Source organism: Corvus moneduloides, chromosome 6 (assembly GCF_009650955.1).
Source record: "Corvus moneduloides isolate bCorMon1 chromosome 6, bCorMon1.pri, whole genome shotgun sequence".
Lineage (NCBI taxonomy): Eukaryota > Metazoa > Chordata > Aves > Passeriformes > Corvidae > Corvus > Corvus moneduloides.
In genome coordinates this window covers 41,555,670-41,575,195 of record NC_045481.1, presented here as the reverse complement: position 1 = coordinate 41,575,195, position 19,526 = coordinate 41,555,670, and the positions used below count along the sequence as shown (strand labels likewise).

Sequence of the window (19,526 nt, the reverse complement as noted above, 5' to 3'; positions counted from 1 at the left end):
TGGTTTTTGCTATGCATCAAATGGAAGCTTTTTATTTAGTTCTTTTCTGACTATTCTATTTTGAGCATGCCTCTCTTCATCTTTGAAGAAGGGCCATTGGCTATCAAAGGGAGGAATTTATGAAAATCAACTTTTAAAATACTTCATTTTGCTTTTCATTATTTGTTTTCCATACTTCACTTTTTCAATCAGTAGTTTGTCCTGTCCTTTGAAAATGTTTATTTTTGTCCTGTAACTTCTGGCTTTTCAAAGGAGGATTTATATTAAAGGAAAAAGCTAAAAATTAGCAAATAGTGTTTGTGTGTGTAGGGAGAAAACACAGTAAAAGCTTAGTTTAAAATTTGGTCACTACACTACTCATTCTATTTCAATACTCTCACTGATACTTAACTTTATCAGAGAGGGAACTTACTGCAATCTGGTTTTTGTTATCCAGAACAGAAGTTATGATGATATGTGGGTAGTAGATATGTCTTTTTATTGGTTTATCCAGTGTGTTACAACTGTGAAAGGCACTGGAGGTCTGCTGATGTTACTGTTCTGGAGCTGAGTCGTGCATGGTTGCAATCAGCAGTGATACTGTTGGGTTCAGAGAGAGCAAGACTGACCACTGCTTGGGCTGGTTGCTTTTCAAGTCAGCAACAAGGCTGTGAACTGTTTTATGCTTCTGCAGATGTAGGTTGCCCACCTGCTTTGTATCCTTCCTGGGTCCTGTAGTGCACAGTCAATATGTGGTATTGTATTTCTCTTGAGCTAAATACAGACCTAGCAAACATTCACAGGTCAGTATTGTGCAGCCAGGTAATTCTAATTAAAACTTAGTCTTCTTCTCCTTTTACTTACCTGGTCTATTGCTTTGTTGATCATTTTTCACTAAAAATTAACTGAGAATTCTTTAGTTGTATTTTTTTTATGCTTGCGTGTTTGGAAAGCAACAAATTTGTTTGGTGTTGCTCCTGGAGTTCAGCGCAGTTGTACAGTTCAGCAGGTATGGCCTGTAACCTTTTTGATGGCAATCCTGTTCAGTCCTAAGTGTTGTGCAGTTTCTGCTTTCAGAGCTCAATCATGGGATTCATTTTGAAGTATAAATTTGTATTTTTTTCATGAAAACAGTAAGAAAAGGACTGCATTAACTGTAAGCAGAATATAGATAGAACCATGTTAATTTATGATTAAGGTAAGCAGAGCAGCAATAGCTGCTAAAGATAGGTCTCTTCTCTAGTTACTGCTCATCCTATTGCTTTTAAAACTCACCTCAAAAGAAGTGGCTTGCATTTTTTTCCCTTGGCAAATGCTTTGCAATCAAATATCTGTTCATATGTGATTGGAATAACATGGTTGCTGTTAACATCTCAGAAGATCTTTAGGAAATTGCCATGTTCATCTTGAAAGGTCAAGGCAATTAGAGTATGCAGTGTGTTAATCACCAGTGTTAACGTTGCCATGAAAGTCAAAGTTCATGTTTTTATGTTGTCTAGAGGATGGTCTCCCAAACATCACTTCCCTGTGACACTTCCCTGGCTTGTTAATGTCAGATTGCAACCAAGTCACTGTGGTGCAGAAAGTAAGACTGTTCTTAAGGTGCTCATTTAGCCCAAATGTTGATGTCTGAGATCCCAGTAGTTTTAGATGCACAAAAGGTTCTGGTAGCTGAGTTCTCTCATTCCAAATTATTTTTGTAAATCCTGGTAAATTACATTGCCTGTGACACAAAGCACCGAACAAGACTGGTTCTATAAAAGTGATGGGTGATGGTGTGCTGGGTTTCAGTTTAATTTCTGTAATGAATATATTTTAGCCTAATTGGGAATATAAGATGTCACTCAAGTAGTGAGCACACCTAAATTTTTCACATGACCTATGAGCAGCATTGTTACCCATTCTCAAATGTAAAATGGTAATACAGCACCCACTCTGGCTTATGTGTCTCTGTATCTGTAAGCAGTGACTAGCAAAAGTAAAAAAAAGACTCTTTATTGATGCACTGCTGCTGAGATGTCTCTAGATGAGACTGTTCATCTGCTGCAGGGATTGAAACTTATTTCCATTGAGCTCAGTGATATGTCATTCCTACTGCAAAAAGAAAAAAAGCTGTCTTTACTGAATTTCACTGTGGGGAATACTAGTTTTAAGCATTCATAAAAAATAAGTATGGAGTTAATAACTCCTGTTAGCAGCTTGGTTTCAGTTTGTTCTTTGCTCTGACAACTCAGGTATTAGGCTGACTTACATCTGTATTAAGTACAGTTCTCTCTTGACATGATTTACCCATAAAGAGGCAAATCATTTAAATGACACATATTTCCAGATAACATGCATTTTGCCTAACCTAATGCAAGTCACTGACTACAGCAACAGTCTTTGAATCTTGTAATAATTCAGGAGATAATGCAGCTCTGTTTATTCCAGATTGTAGGGGGAAAAAAATCAGTACCTAAATTTAAAATGACTTGACTTTTAGTTCTGAGGCATTATACTGCCATTGTAATTTCTAAATATGTACTGAAAAAATTTTAAGGGAACTAGTCTGTATAACATTAGAAGTCAGGACCCAATAATTTTCATAAAACTAGGATGTTGGAACATAGATGGTGGAGTTAGGAATGCCATATTTTGCAGGCTCTGCACTGACAAAGAACTAAATGTCAGTAAAAATTTTGTGCTGACCAAAGATTGGAGATAATTTTACTTTTTATTTCTAATGCTGTTGATGACACCAAGTCATGCATCTTTAGTTGGTATATAGGAATCAGTGAAAATATTTACTGAGGCCTCATTCTCTCTGCCAGATATACCACAAGAAACAAACAGCTACAGTGGCAGTTAATTTAGATTTTTAGAACAATCAGTGCCCAATTTAATAGTGAGGTTTGATTACTTTGAAGACCTTACTCAAGGTGCAGTACTTCCATGTGATACACTGGGGGTGTTGTTTGTTCATCTTTCCTCTTTTTCATACTTCCTACATTTCTTTCCTTGTCTTAGGTAAGTGGCTTTCAATCTGAGCATCTGGGGTCACCTAAATTGGCAGAAATTTGCTCTCAGACAAAAAAAAAAAAAAAAACACAAACACGTAGCCCCAGAAAAGTTCATGTCATAAGGAAGGTTCGTAATTGTTTCCAAGTGTGACTTTTCTGAGAAATATGGCAACATTAAGTATGGTTCAGAGTAAGTATTTGTTATCCATTCATAGATGGAGCAAGTCTTCAGTTACTGCATCACTTCTCCCTCCTAAATATTTCTCCTTCCTTGTGACAGATGTCAACACTCTGGGTGCTTCCCTCTTTATTCTAAGTGGATTTCAGCTTAAGAGATTGGAATCACCCTGTTCTAAAGAACTTGAGACTAACTTTCTCTCTAAGGTTTTTCAGCCCTACCAATTGCAGTAGGTACCACAGCTTCAGTGGACATTTGAGAAGGATCCTGAAAATCATGAAGGTGGTTGATATTAAATGGGATGGCTAATTGAACAAATCTTTCCTATATTTAAAGTTTGGTTTGTGCTAATGCTGTATGAGTGTGTTCACATTGGCCAAAAAAATTACAAGTTATAATAATATGGGAATAGAGTCCTTTAATATGCAATATTGTGTTCTGCTTTTAATCTCAAAGTCTCAATGCTTCAGTTTAGAGTTTGTATTTGCTTTTTTCTCCAGAGGATTTCCTTTTGTAAATTAGGAGCTACTCTGTGGTTTTTTTCTGCCGATTTCTACATTAACCTGGCACAGACTATTTGTGTTATTTGCATCACTTTAAATAAAGACCTAGACATTTGTTTTGTGCCATCACTATGATTTTTGTTTCGCTGTCTGGAATTTGGTAGCCAGGTGTCATAATACACAAGATAAGACAGACTCTGATCCACTTCCCTCTGAGCTTTCTTAGCTGTACAGAATCAATAGGAAAAGTGACAGCAGCTGCTCTCAGAAAATAAATGGGCAAGAAAGTGATCCTTCTCTAGTAAATTTTCAGGATGGAGTAAGCTGAAGTTACCAAGTAGCATGTAGAAGTTTTAGACTTCCAAGTTTTGTAGCTGTAATATCACTGTGCCAGGACTTTACACCCAAAATTCGTATGTGCAGATTTAGACAGCCAGAACATATGTGAAATATTAATAATAAATAGCTGAGCATTTGTAGGTCAGTGGTCACTTTTGTCCTTTGCACAACAAAGGTGCTGGAAGTATCACAGTGATATGACCAAAGTTCTGTAGACAGAGAATGTGCCTGGAGTTTGGGGCTGTGTTGTTCCCTTGCTGGTCTCACACTCTTCCCCACTGGACTTCCCTGGTGGGCTTCAGGCATCTGGCTGACAGAAGCTGTGAAGTTCTGACTTGCAGTGTTTCAGTACCACCCGTCTCATGGTTCACTCACTAGAGATCTTCAGCTTCCATTGGTTTTTCAACTAGCATCGTAGTCTCCAGCAACATCAGACAACTGAAAGCAGCAATTTGAAAAAATTAGGTCACTCAGGTTTCTATATATAGCAGTTCTCAGATCCCAAGAAAGCCAGCACAGTCATCTAGTCTGTTTTTAGCTGTCAGTGTTTGTAAATTAATATTAACAGAGTTGGTGTTAAGTAGACTTTTAAGTGCCATCATTTTTTTTTTCTGTCTGCTTGCACTTTCCAGCTTTTTTAATTCTTTTTGGCATTTTGATTTCAATTAAAAATAGTTGTCTGGGTTTGAGCCCCTTTGCTTCTTTCTTCCTAATAATGATGAGTGGATCTTCAGCAAAGGGAATTGTGGTCATCACATTACTGAGAAGCACCTGACTTGCATTGAAATTAGGCTGGGTTGATGTCAGGTGGGGGTAGCTTAAGAGTTCTGTGTGCACCATTTCTCATAAACTAAACATGAAGATCTCCATATATCATCTTCTTTTTCTTCTTTTTTTTTTTTTTTTTTTTTAATGAAACCAATTAATTTTTTATTGGCAGAATGGGAGAGGTGGGCAGGGAATTGAAGAAAGAATCAATGACTGATAGAGTAGAAAAGGCTGAGTATAACTGTATGGTAGATGTTAGAAGAGTTTATGAAGTTAATTGCTTCTGTTTTATATATTTACTCATTGTTTGTCTTCTTACATAGAGCAGAAAAGGTAGGACAATAAATAGTTTTCCCAAAGGGTTTATAAACAGTTTAATTTGTTTGATTTTTGTCACTCTTACCCACAGAGAAAATACTGGTCTGTTTCTCCTCCAAATATGGCACCTGAGTGTTCTCAGATGGAGAAGCAGAAAGCTAAAAGCTGTTGTTTTCACTTTGCAGAGAAGCAGTGGAACAGGTTACCCTTACATGAGAGTTAGAACCATCCTCTCATCCCACTGGCCTGATAAAGGAGTAAAACCTAAAATTATTCTTTTGTTGGGATCATTGTGTGAAGTAGAAAAGAGTCACTGATCTACTTTATTCACATTCTTGTTATTTTATGCTGCTGGTTGAAAAAAAAAATTCTTCCCAGAAGCGTAGAGAAATACAATTTGCGTTCAGGAAGGTGGAATGGGGATTGTACTTGAGAATCTCGCACTTAATTTTTCTTTTATTCAACTGTGCGCTTAATCCATTTGTATATGTGTACTATTTTCACTCACAAGTGATTATAATAAAGGAAGGAGGAGTTTGAGAGCAGTAGCTAAGTACATGGAATATGTTTTTCTCTGGGGTGACAGGCTTCCTGTGTGATGAGACAGGTGCACCCAGTCTGTGTCTCAGCCCTGTAGCTGCGCCTTGGGATTTGGGGCAGTTCCCAGCCTGTCACACGTGGAGAATCGTGTCATTAGCTGTGCTCCCTAAACACCTGTGGCCCTGGGAAGTAATCTGTGTGAGAAAATCTGAGATCTGTAGTTAAAATGTACTTGTTATCAAAAATATTGTTACAAAGATGCAGGTGGCCACCCTTTAAACTGTCTGACTGCTTATGTGGCACTGAAGGATGCTCAAAGGCTACTATTGCAAGTGTGCGCTTTTTTGTTTCTGCTCATTACTGACTCTACATTTAGATTTTTTTTTGTGTTATTCCTAGCTCTTTGCATTTTGTGGAATGTGAACTTGTAACTTGAGCACAAAATTATAGACGTTACATTTTCAGCTGTATAAATTTCTGATTTTTTGCACAGATTAATGCTCTTGGCTTTTGTCTGACTGTTTAATGAGCTATAGTCATACCAAGGTGCTGTCTGTTGCTTGCACAGAAGGTCAGAGTCTGGTATTCCCAGTCCAGTCTGCCTTGGCCCTTTTCCTCTTGCAAGTAAGCGTGGTGACCACGATGGTGTCTTAAGTGAAAGTTCATATGGCAGGCAACCCCTTCATATGGTGCATTGTCACTAAAACATGTCTTGGGAGTGTTCATTGGAGTTGCTACCAGCACACAGTAATTTGTCATGTCCTGTGTAACCCTTCCCTTGGAAGGCAGCTGATTTTTCTTTCATTAGCAGTTCACATACATACCTAATAACATAGTTTCCTGTAACTGTTTTACATGATCTCCCTTGTCAATGGGGAGATCAGTTTTTTAATCGCTGAATGAAGTCTTTGATACCTTGTAGAATTATTTTTTTAATCCATATGTAGAAACTAGAAGATGGTAGCTTCCACAATACAGCTTCTGCACTTGTATCCAGGAGGAGCTTTCTCTCTTGGTATATCAGTAAATTTCTCTCTTTCAGGCCACTGTCATGAGAAAAATACAGATGGCAGTTATGGCAAGGAGAAATACTTTGATGACCACTATGAGTCAGCTACAGCAGTGACAGAAAGACACTCTGAGGGAGGTACAGAAGATCCAGAAGTCCTTACTCAGAGTTCAGCAAGGGATCCCTCCTTCTTGAGACTGGAAAGTAAGTCAGCCTTACAAAATCAGTTATGGCAAATTAAATAGTTTCTAGATTTTTCAGAAGAGCTTTCTGTTTTCCTCCGAGAAGCTGTTTCCCCCTCTGTGTCCCTAAAATAACAAGTAACCCATAGACTAGTTTGATTCTCTTCACCATTCTTCTCCAGGCATAATACGGATGCTTATTTGCAGTGGGGAAGTCTGCATTGACTAGTTCTCGCTTTTTGCAGTGTGCAGCAAGTAATCAGTGATACTTGGGTTGTGCAAGCAGAAAAGTCAGGTCACAGCAAAAACATTCTTTTTATACAAAACAATTTTACAAACTGTATAAAAGAATCTTTTAAAACAGGGAAAATAATTTTTGAAGATTTTTATGGTATTCCCTCTTAGACACAGTCACTGCAGAAAGCAACGGTTCAGAAGGAGTGGAGGGTTTAGAAGATGATCAGATGTCTGAAGAGATGCTGGCTTTGGTGGATGAGTTTGAAAATTCTTGGCCTCAGGAAGCTTTTGAAGGGGCACTGGAGGTAAAAGGTCGTCGAATGGACTTACAGGGAATCCGGGTCCTGAAGAAGGGATCTCAGGATGGACTGGCCAGCTCCTGTTTTGGGGACTGTGGTGATGATGATGAAGCTGAATGGGTAAGTTTGAATGAGTTTACTTAATTCTTGAACTAACTGTTGTGGGGGAGGGAAAGATGAGAACAGTTCAGGGGGTTTAACACTGGAAGATACAGATCTATGAACTTCCCCTATGGGCCTAAAAGATGTAGTTGTTGATTGGTGGTGTGAACTAAACAAGTAATTTCAATCCAGCACCAGCTTCTTGCTCACAGTTAAAAATGAAAAAAGATTTTAACCGAAAGTTCTGGTCGGCATGAAAACACAGAAGTCTCTGTTGTCTTCATGTTACCAGTAAAATATATAATGAAAAATGCCTTTCAGTTCTCCAGCAGTTAAACTGATTTTCTCCTGCTTTGGAGATCAGAAGTTGTGTACTTTGTTTGCATGGTGTGATGCAGGCTTTGAGAATGGGTTGAGATGGGGAGGAAAGGAGAGAGACAAAGGTCTCATCTGTAACATCTTTGGACTAAAACAAGTGGTGCATTGGAGCTGGTAACATGGTGTTTCTTACTGTTAACCTTGCTAATACTGTTCTTTTGGTAGATCACTTTTCAGGTCAAACGTTTAAAGAAACCGAAAGCTGAAAGCTTGGATCTCCAGGAGCCAGTTGGGAAAAATGTGGAAGAAGGGACTAATGCAGAAACTGAAAACTTTTACCAAACTGCCCTAGAGATCAGTGGACCAAAGATACCTTCTCCTGGACCAATAGGTAACCTGCTGCTTCTAGAGAAAGCAAATCATTTGCAGCTTTTGTATTATTATGGTTTATTTCCTTTGCAGCCTTTATAGTACACTGGTTTATTACTGAAAATAAGCATCACAAAGACTATGTAGTGAAATGTCCCCTCTAGATGAGTACATGGAAGAATAAGAAATCTCTTCCATCTGCACCTTCTTGATGAAGTGCAGCCTAACTTTATGTATTGAGTGAAGTTAATTTCCAAAACTTCTGGTGATGAGGTGGTGAAAGTGGAGGATGAAAGAGGTAGGTATTGTGAGTAGAAGTTGTAAAAGAGAGAGGAGACTTAAGTGATCTCTTTTGAGTAACTGAATGGGCAGAGAAGTTAGTTCATCAGGATGCAGAATAAGAGTTTGGACTGACTTCTGGCTAAGCGTAAGACATACAACTCAAAGAGAAAGAGCTGAAAGATTAGTGAAAAAATGAAGTAAATAAAAATTAAGTGCTCTGCTATAATTGTTTATAAGAGAAAACTTAGAGACTGTCTTCCAGAACACTGGAGTTACAGAAGAGTAGAGTTTTGCACCAACACAGATGAGATTTTGAGAGGCAGATGGGAGTTGTTGCTAGTTGAGTAACAGGAATTGTAGAGCAGTCTGTTAAAATGGTGGCAAAGAATAAAACCCAAGCAAGTGGGCCCCATACTTTTTGTCTTACCTTTCAACATTGCTAAAATCTTAATATTGTGGGACTGATGTGTAAGCTAAGTTCTACAGTGCTTCTTAGTCCTTGATGATTTGATGACCTGGAAAGTGATTTCACATTTTGAAGGCTTTTACATTAAATCTTTAACAAGCTCCTTTTTTTAGCAACTGACAAATGTAGGTTATTGAATTAAATATTTAGACTGCAGGGGGGAAGGAATACATGAAAACAGACTATCAATTGTGAGCACATACCTGTCCTTTCCTTGGTGTTTCTCTTCTTTCCCTCTGAGTTACTTCTGTGGCTTTATTACATGCCATCCCTCAATTATAAAGTGATCTTCCCAGCATTCCTGTGAGGCAGGGTTGGCTGGCATCCTCTTTGCAAGAACTAAATCATCAAAATTTAAGTAACACATCAAAGGTCACATGGGGAGTTCTTGGTAGAATGGGGGAATGATGGTATCTGTCCTGCGTTTCTCTCCTTCCCAGGCTATTGAACTGTCTCTGCAGCATTTCCATACCTCTTGATGTCCTTTGCCAGTAAGAACTTGCAATCAGATAGTTCACAGTGGTGGTGATGAGAACTGATCATTTCCCTCTGAAATTTCCCTTTGTATCTCGAAATTAATTTCCCTTTTATCACAATACTTTACAACACACATGGTATTGCAGACATCTTCGTTATTTGCAAAATTATGATGAAGTGGTTTACTATAACTTGGATGAGAAATAGGAATTACATCCAAATGGGCAAAATTTCATGTAACTAGAAATAAATACTGAAATGTTGTCTACATAGCTGGTTTGATGGACTGGCATGTTGTTAAACTTGGCTCTCCACTGTGCAAATCTGCTATAGTGAGTTTTTCTTACATTCCAAATAGTTTGGATGTTTCTGATACAAGAGGAAAATGTTTCCTAACATTTGACGCAGGCTATTTTCCTAGGACTTGATACAGTATCCACCAAATTGAGGGAAAGATTTCAGTAGGCTTTAGTTCAGATGTGAAGATCAGGTTCTTGTTTCTCTCAGTGAACCATTTGTTAACATAAAGCAAGTTATTTAAGCTTTCCCTGCCTTGCTTTGCTTCTCTGCAGAATGGGAGAGCTGAAGTCTAATTGTTAAATAGTTTCAGGAGTGTTGCTATATTGAGTGTAAGAACACAGTAAAAGCCACTGACTGTCTCAGATAATACTCATTGAACAATATTGGCAGTATTTTTTGCCTGAAATTGTCAAAAGATAGACCAATCAACTTTAATTAGTTTTTAACTGTAGCTGTAGAACATTAATGATGACTCACAAACTTGGTTTAAGGACATTTAAGTAGAGACACTACCTGTAAACAAGAGTGGCAATTCTTCTTAATCTGTAGTTTTGGAAAAAGTGTAATGAAACAGGTTTTGAAACCTTATTTCCTGATCTGTCTTGCACACAATCTGGTTCTGTCTGTGCATCCTACCAGCCCCATTCAGTCCCTTTAGGTTCAGGAATGTTGTTAAAGAAATGTGTCTGCAAGACAGTGACTTTTATAATGTAGGGGATGTATCTACTGGTATCAAGTATTTTAAGAATCATTGTACTGAAGTAGAATGTGTTTCCCCTTCCAGAAAGTTTCTTCTATTTTTGTTTTACTTTCTCAAGGAAAAAGGCGTGACTACCGTAGCCTTGGCTGGCCAAGTCCTGATGAATGCCTGAAGCTCCGCAGGGTAGAGCTGACAACTGTAGCCAGCACGTGGCTTGCTGTTTCTGCTAAAAACATTGAGTGAGTATTGTGGATATGAACCCTAAGTAAGTTAATTACACAAAGCAAGACGTGGTCTTCAGTGTGTGTAAACTGAAGATTTTATGTTATTACGAAAGAACTGCCAGGATTTCTAAGAAGCTTGAAAGCATGATGTGGGATTTCATCAATTAGGCTTGCAAAGAAAAGCACAAGTGCAGATGAAAGATCCATTTCCTTTTGCTTCTTGAGCTGCTCAAATGAGATTCTGCCAGGTTCTGGGTAGTTTACTTTCACTAGAGACCTTTCTAATGACTATTGTGTTCTCTTAACTAATTTGACTTGTTTTATGATATTTGTAGCATTACAGAACACATTGATTTTGCCACACAGCTGCAGGAACCAGCCATGGAGCCCCTTTGTAACCCAAACCTCCCAGCCAGTATGCATACTTTGGACCACCTGCAAGGTGTCTCTAGTCGGGCCAGCTTGCATTACACTGGAGAAAGTCAACTGAAAGAGGTATGCCAGAGCTGAAGGCTGTCACACAAAAATGGTCATACCATGGCAGATTCAGGATGCATTTAGCTCAGTGCCTTGTCTCCAGAGGTGACTTTCAGTGAGTGAATGCCTGGATAAAACTGTAAGAACAGTGCAACATGAAAGTTTACCAGAATGTTTTCCCAGCTACCTACAGTCTGGCCTTGGGGAAATCCTAAAACACCATTAGTGTCTGTATTTATAGCTCTTCATGGATGAATTAGTGAAAGTAAAGTCCAACTCAGCATACTTAAAATTTCTAGTGTTCTTAGTATTCAGTGCCATGGAGTTATTACACTGTGTTATAGTATCAACTCAAGATAGAGAGTGATGTTTAGGTTGAAGCAGGATGCAGCATCTGTAAAAGGCTGGGCAAAAACGCAGTCAACAAGGAAAGGGACGTCTCTTACCAGGTTCCAGCATCTAAGCACTTTTACTTCCTCTTCCACAGGTCCTACAGAATCTTGGCAAAGACCACTACTCACCACAGTCACTAGAACAAGTTGGTACTCGAATAGCCAAAGCTTTGGAAAAGGTATGTGTAAAGGAGAAAATGAGAAGTCTGGGCTTACTGCTCATGACTGGCGTAGTGGTCAATCTGGTCTCAAATCATTTGTCTGAAATCCTGCTTAAGGAATGTATTAGTACTTGGACTAGGGATTTGTGTCTCTTTAGCATCTGTAATGCCCTCACAGGTATTTTGTTGAGGTATATCCTGTGCTTATACCATCAAGTGTCTTCCGTATCTCTCTACTGAAACTTTAGCTTGTCAAATGTCCCAGTGTTTCCTGCCCTGTGGTGAGCAGCATTGCTAATTATTGATTTATTTAACTATTTCGGCAGTTCTCAGCCCTCTTCTTTCTTTTTATGCTACATTGACTTGGAGGTTATGGAAAGTTGAGTTAAGCCATGTCTCCCTTCTCCAGTGACATTCCTGGCATGCAGCAGTCAGACAGCTCAGAGGGGCTTCCTGTTATTTCAGCCTGCTGCTTCTGCCTGGTGTAGTGTTGGCCTGAAGTGTCAGATGTGTTCAGGCAGAGGTGTGGTACCATGTGCAAGCCTGCACTTCCTGTTCTCCCCAGAGAAATCCATGCTTCCTAGCTAAAGGCTACTAAGGACCTCAGCTGTGAGCCCTAGCATGAGAGGATTTAGGGACATAATTTTCACAGGATCCACAAAGCAGACAGGGATGCCAGGATTGCTGTTCCGTATTTACAACTAGTAGGGAGAACATCCCAAACTACCATAGAAAAGAGGACTCTGTGAAAACAGTTTGGTGCCCCTAGCCCATTCAAGCAAAAGCTGTCTGAGGAACTTACTGTGCTTTGAAATTAAAACCAGTATAGCTTTGCCCATCCCCTGAAAGCAAAGATACTACTCTTATCCTTACAAGACTTAATTTCTTTTCACTTTAGATATATACTAGCTTTTTCTCTTAGATGCTAGTTTCCTCTGCAGACAGGAAGCTTTATCCAAATAAGCTGAATATTTAGTGCAGAGACCAGAAACAGAATTCTCAGTATTTTCCTTTATAACACAGGGCATGGGAGTCAGCCAGCTAGAGGCTGGGCTTTGTCAGGCTTCTGGACTGAGCTGCATCCCAGGGCATCCTTTCTCTTTCCAGTGACCACAGGGAGCCTACAAGTCCAATCAGCTAATTTAGATAATTTTTTTTCCTTCATGTTGGGTTATGTGTGTGAACATCTAGATGCTCAGCATCAGAGAGCTGGTTAGAAGCTATTGTGGCTGCTAAAACTGTTGTTACTGTTGAAAGCTATTTAACTGCTATTCCTTTCCTGAAGAAATGGTGTTGTATTTGGAATTTGCTTCATTTGGCAGTCTCATTTACCTGACTACTGCATATATGTTGTGAGAAACTTTTTGCTGCTTTGAAATAGTTTAATGCTCTTCTTAAAAGCATTAACACCCTCTACCTCAGTATATCAAATAAATTGGAAGAGTGAAAGGTAGGATGATTATTCACTAGGGGTGTTTACATGAGTTTTTTGTGTTCTTCTTTTGCCAGAATCAGACTTCATGGGTCCTCTCTAGCATGGCAGCTCTTTACTGGAGGGTGAAAGGCCAAGGAAAGAAGGCAATTGATTGTTTACGGCAAGCATTGCACTATGCACCCCATCACATGAAGGTGTGTACACATGTGCCCACTACTCAGATAAAAGAATGTCTTGCTTGTCACAGCAGAGCTTTCACAGACTATTGTTAAGACCAACACTGTGTATGAGGTGTCTATAGTGTATTAGATATTAGCTAGATGAGGTGAAGCCTCAAGATTTTCACCACTTGTTTAGCGTGGACTGTCTCTTAAAAAAAAATGGTAACTGCAAAAAAGGTTCAGTGGAATTTCCTGCAGTTCAGTGGTTTTGACACCTCTCTGGGCATCCTGGGCTTGAACTTTGCACTGTTAGTTAGGACTTGGAGTCTTCATCAGCCTTTGTCTGGCCAAGTCTTCTAACCTAAGATGTGGGAGTATATTTTCTGGTTATGCTTTTGAAGAGGGGAGTATGTCTTCTGGTTGTGCTTTTAGAGAGGGTGGGAGGGTGATTATCTAAAGGAGTTACTTAAATCTTAAGCATTTGGGCTGTGAATCTCAGTTGAGCACTAGTCCTTGACTTCGTGCAGCAGTTCTTTACTCAAAAAAGAAGGCAGTACTTTGGACACAGTCTTCTCTTTAGTGTTCCAGTTGGCTGAAGTGCTCAGTACCCTTCACCTTGCCAGGTGCTGTGCTGAGCATTGTAATGTCTGTTCTTAAACACCCAGCTCCCCCTTGCAAACTGATAAATGCAATATTGGCTCCTTACTCAACATAACAGATTTTTCTTTGGTACGTGAGCAACAAATTGTGCTGCATGGAAAAATGTAAACTCCATTGAAATCTTGGTCTTCAACCTTTCTCTGAAAATTGGGAGAGAAAGTAATTCACACTTCCAGGATATTATTAGGAGGATTTAACCATTAACCATAGAAAATGCTTCAAGTAAGAAATGCACATCCTCACTGCACATCCTTTGTATCTTTCCTATAATTCTCTTTCTTTGCATTATGCATTTAAAACAAGGTTGGAGCCAATCTCTTAACACATCAAGCTTTTGCTTATTTTCCTGTCTTTCTATGTAATCAGTTCCTCAGGAAAGGAGTCCTTAGCTGTGTGATTTGTAAGGGTTAGACAATGGATTGGAAACTACAATTCGGCAAGATTATGGTGTAGTGCTGTTTTCTAGAAGTATGATAAAATGCTACTTGAGCCTGGATGACTCTCCGAATTTGTGCCTTGTTTTTGTCCTCCGTATTGAAGCTGCCTCCAAAGAAAACTCTGAATCTTGTTTGTAAAGACAGAGCTGCAGCTTTTACTCAGAGTTAGCCCTGGATCAAAAGCTATTTAGTGTATTTCGGTTTATCCATCCTCTTTGCTTTTATGCACTTTGGCTACTTTCTCTTGACTTTTCTCATGCAAATAAAAGGTAATGAATTTTCCTGTGAACTTCTCTTATGATTCTGACTTCCATAATATCTGCTTTGCAAACATGAATAATTTGTCCAGCAAGGTACTCTTTGACATATGAAGGTCAAGGAATCGAGGATCACATACATCCAGAACTTTTTCTTGTCCTGTTGAAGGCACCTCAGCCTTGGTACTAAGCGGTGTTTTGTGCTTTGAAGATGTGAAGCCCAGCTCCCAGAGAGTCTGTTATGGCTGCCAGGACTCTACAGTTTTTTCAGTCGGACAACGTCACAGTTGGGAAATCCAGGAAATAAAAAACATTCCATCAGTGTCTAGCTGAGAAAATTTTATTTATACCTATTACTCAGTATCAGAATAAGATTTCTATGGCAGAGGCAGGACAAACATGATGCATCTATTGCACTAGTGGTTAGATCATGTTTTCACTTCCCTGCTGTCCCCTTTGTTCATATTCCCTTTCCTTTTATGCAAGAGCTGAAGGAGGGTATTCAAACAAAACAGCTTCTCTTGTCTCTGAAGAGTGCACCTCATCTTTGGGGAGAAAAATAGTGTAAGAGCTTCTAAAAACTAAATGTGCATACACTAAAGTGAGTTAATTTTCGAGTTGTTTTTCTATCCAAGAGTAATATTTATCACTACTGTGAGTGGATGTGGACATGAGGTTTTTTTGTTTGTAACTCAGGCCCAAATGCAGTTTTATATTAAAATAGGTTTGGATCATTGCTCTCAACATCAAAAGAGAGGGAGGTGGGTAGGAACCAGATGAGTGCAGCTTGGTGGTGGAGTCTTCTGTTTGTCTTGCTGATCCTGAGACAATTTCAATGGACAGAAACTGTTTATTGCTTGTTCTTCTCCTCCAGGATGTACCACTAATAAGCCTAGCAAACATCTTCCACAACGCCAAACTCTGGAATGATGCCATCATTGTGGCTACCATGGCAGTGGAAATAGCACCGCACTTCGTGGTTAATCATTTCACACTGGCAAATGTCTATGTAGCAATGGTGAGTGTGCTGTCACCTGGTTATGGCTGTCTTTGGGACACTATTTACGTGTATGTAAAAGTCTTATTCTCACAAAGAATGTTGAAGGAGCAGCGTTCAAGAAACTGGGGTAGGATCATCAAGAAGGAATATCTTTAGAAAGACAAAACTTCCATTACTTATTTTACTCCTATTTCTCGTTTAGTACTTTAAGGCCAACATTTTTATAAGCCGGCTTAAGAATGCTGTGTGCAAAGCTATGTTAAGACAGTAGCAAACAGTTGGTAGTTTGGGTTGTCCACCCATCTAAACACAGTATATTTTTATAATACTGAAAAATTAATGATGAATTTGGTCTCTATCCTGAAGAGCAAAGCTTGGAATAGTAAGTAAAACCCAATTCGCAGTTATGGTGAACAAACACAAGGGAAGTTCAGTTTCAATAGCTGGATTATCAATGCCCAACATAATTTGTAGCTTGAACTCGAATTTCTTCATACTGTCTATATATACTATTAAAATACACCTTTTTAAAAAATCAAGATTTACAACTCACCTTGATCTAGTTAGTCTTTATGATATGGCCAGAAATTAATATTGCCTCTACTGCATAACTAAAGTTACTGAGAGAAGGAACTTAAGAGAAAAAATAAGTGATGAAACTGACTGAAAACCCCAGAATGTTTCGGGTCATTTCTCCTCTCATTTTTCCTCTAATACACTATCAGATGTTGGCATGCTTTCCTAGTTAATAAAAAAGCAGGGTGGCATAGGTAATGAGATTTCAGCTAAACAAAAATAGATGCTATTTCCACATGAATGCTTCTAACTACCAACCTGGAGTCCAGCTTATCAATTGAAATTGTATAGCTATTGTATGCTCTTTAAGTTTTGGGGGGGTTTTGTTGAGTTTTTACATTGAATAATCCTTTAAAAATAATTTCAGGTTGTTTCTAAAAATGTTAGCTTTTCAGAAAAGTTGATGGTTTTTCATTGTCCATGATTTTAAAGCTTTGATCTACTCAAATTCTGACTGAAATATGTTTTTAAAAGTTACTTTCACAGCAAGAATACAAAGATGTACTATTAAAAAGAAAAGGCAAGAACATTGGTCAATAATTCTCAGCATTAATTTGACTCCTTTCCATGGATTATGCAGAATTGAGTCATTAGCCCAATTATTTGTGGAAGAAGGAAAAAAATCCTAAATCACAAGGATTGGTTCAGTTACTTTTGTGGATATCACACTGCACAACTTGTCGGGATGGGAAAGGCATAGAAAATGCGTTTACTGGTTTTAGAATCTGACTCTTTGCACTCTGGTTTCTTTTTCACAGGAGGAGTTTGAAAAGGCCATGAAATGGTATGAGTCAACACTAAAGCTTCAGCCGGAGTTTGCCCCAGCAAAGAATCGAATCCGCACCATTCAGTGTCATTTACTTCTGAAAAAAGAGCGACGGTCTCCTTAGAGATCAGCATCTTTCTCTTTTTTAAAAATGTCATTATTCTCTATTCTGCTCTTAAGTGTGCTAAGATAAATTGAGGAATTGAAATTTTTAACAAGACTGTTAAAAAGAGATGGGATTTGGATCAAGGGGTCTTTTATTATTTTTTTGTCAAATATAGGGGCATCTTTGGAAAATATATTTCACAGACCATAATTTTAAAACATCCGTGTAAATATTAAACCAAGAAACTTCCATGAGTCCATGACCACCTGTAACAGGACCTAGGCACTGTTAGTTTTTCCGTAATGCTCAGATTGGCATCAGCATCCAAAATAACTTGCTTCGTGTCTTATAACCTAAGCCACTGGAAATGCAAAGCACACACCCGTACCAAATAGTAAGGAGAGATAATCAGCAATTCATCCATGTGAAACTCATGCTTTTGCCAGTCTTGTTCACTCCATACCACATTACCTGCTTTTTTGGAAGGAGAGGAACAGACTTTTAAATATTTCTTAAAAAACATGAGAAACATGAAGCATTTTTGGAATTGTTTGTTTCTGTTAGGGAATGAGGAGGGAACAGCAGGACCCTAAAGTCAAAATAGTTTTTAATCTTGCAAAAAAAAAAAATTGGTAAAACTCCCAATAAGATGTTTTATATTTGTCTGTGTATGCATAGCCCTCTGCCTCCCTGAGTGGTTGATTTACTAATTCTTTGTTCACTGTATTTCTAGCCGTTTTGGAATAAGGTGCAAGTTTATGCTCACCCTGAGCCATACTTTCAGCTGCCAAGGAGGAGGAGGGACATGGTGTCAAGGTATCAACAGCAAAAAAGTCTGGTGGAAGATTTCCAAATCAAGTCTGTCTTTGGTTGGTGGAGGACATGATTCTCCAGAATCAAAAAGGGCACATATTTGAAATAAAATAAATTGTTTATGAACAACTCACAGCTTCTCCTGTACTGTGTGTGTCATGCGCCACTTGCAAGAGTCCAGGTTAGTCTGGAGGAGCTACAGCCTTTCCTTGGGAGCAGACCAAGCTGGGAGCCAGGGCAGCCTTTAACACTCCTGATCAGCCAGTGATTTTGTGTGTACCCTTGGAAAATTCCTTTCACCTCTGTGTCTGACACTGTTAGTGGCAGAAGGAGATAAGGGGAAGTTAACTAACTCAGCTGTCATGTAACCCACTCTGCAGCTTCTGGTGTCAAGCGTGCTTCTTAGTGATTCTTTTTAAAGAAGTAACAATGCTTATGAACTTAACTAGGTGTTTTTTCTCACCCAGTGTTTTTCCTGTCTCATTGATGCAAATTAAGAGTAAGTATGGCAGTGGTAGAAACTATGATATCGGTGTAATTTTTATAATACTGGAACTTACTACTTCATAAAAGGATCCCTGAAACTTTTATATATGACTGAAGATGAGCACTTCTAATGCAAAGTTTACCTCTGGTTTTTTGCAAGTAATTTCCATTTATCTAGGAAGCCTGACAGAAGTATGAGCAAGTGCCACTGTTGGGTAGATTTTTATTAAAAATGGGTGAATGTGTTAAATTTTTGTCAAAAGAGTCAACAGCATGTCAAATTTTATTCTCTTCCCAAGGCTACTGGAAGGCTGAGTTGTTGGCTGGAGACAGGCGTAGCAGTATCTATATATAAACTCCAAGAGGAAGATCACTTGATGAGAGGTCTAATAGACCACCACTAGGATCATGGTCTGGGATAATGAATTACAGAGATTTCTGACATAGAGCTGGGAAGGGGAAAATAGTAAGGCAGGTGCAAGTAAATGGAACAATTTCCATTTGAACTAGGAAAAAAGAGCAAAGGCTTTTCATTGAACTGAGTAATGTGTAGAGAGGGTGCTTTTATTCAGTTTTGTTAACTGGTCTACTTCACTTTTATAGTGGTTGATAAATAGTTGGGAGTTACTTAAATACATTTGGTAAATCTTCCATTTCATGTGCTAGTTCTAAAATGTAGTATGCAAAAACTTAGCTTGGTACAGAGGAGGATGTACCTTACAACTTGGTTTCCTAATGTATCACATGGTTAAATCAAGTGGTTGCCATGTGCTGAGCTCTTTTCTGCTGCATCTGTCTCACTGCTGATGGGAGATGCCAGGACTTAAGTGAAGAGTAAGGCTGGTCCTTAAGAACCTGGAGCACCAATATGTGAAGCACAGATGATCATCCATGGCTTTGACAAAAGATGAAATTAAAATAGACCTTTTCTGGATCACCAAGGATTGTGCTCATATACAATATTGGTGGGCACTTGAAATTGGTCATTAATACTCATGCCAGCTTACATCTTGCTTACTGCAGTGTTTACTAATCTATTTCTTTAAGAAATGCAGCAAGATGCACTGTACACAGACATCATGCAGAAGGTGGGAAGACTAAGTTTGTGTGTGGCCATACTGTAAATTGGCACCAAGGAGATAGCAGGACATTGCTGTTCTTGCTATCTGTGCATTTTCAGGGAATTTGCATGTTACAAATGGTTCTTGAA

At 38.8% G+C, this 19,526-nt stretch overlaps 1 protein-coding gene across 1 annotated transcript in view; it reads left to right on the top strand.

The window, feature by feature from the left end:
* TTC17 (tetratricopeptide repeat domain 17) overlaps nt 1–17,963 on the top strand; it is a 56,565-nt gene extending 38,602 nt beyond the window's left edge. The window contains exons 17-25 of the mRNA XM_032111729.1: nt 6,667–6,837; nt 7,221–7,471; nt 7,997–8,162; nt 10,484–10,604; nt 10,925–11,084; nt 11,554–11,637; nt 13,129–13,248; nt 15,444–15,587; nt 16,904–17,963. Of these exons, the coding sequence (XP_031967620.1) occupies nt 6,667–6,837; nt 7,221–7,471; nt 7,997–8,162; nt 10,484–10,604; nt 10,925–11,084; nt 11,554–11,637; nt 13,129–13,248; nt 15,444–15,587; nt 16,904–17,035 (1,349 nt within the window). The 3' untranslated portion in view covers nt 17,036–17,963. The remainder of the gene's footprint in view (nt 1–6,666; nt 6,838–7,220; nt 7,472–7,996; nt 8,163–10,483; nt 10,605–10,924; nt 11,085–11,553; nt 11,638–13,128; nt 13,249–15,443; nt 15,588–16,903) is intronic.
* The last annotated feature ends 1,563 nt before the right edge of the window (nt 17,964–19,526 follow it).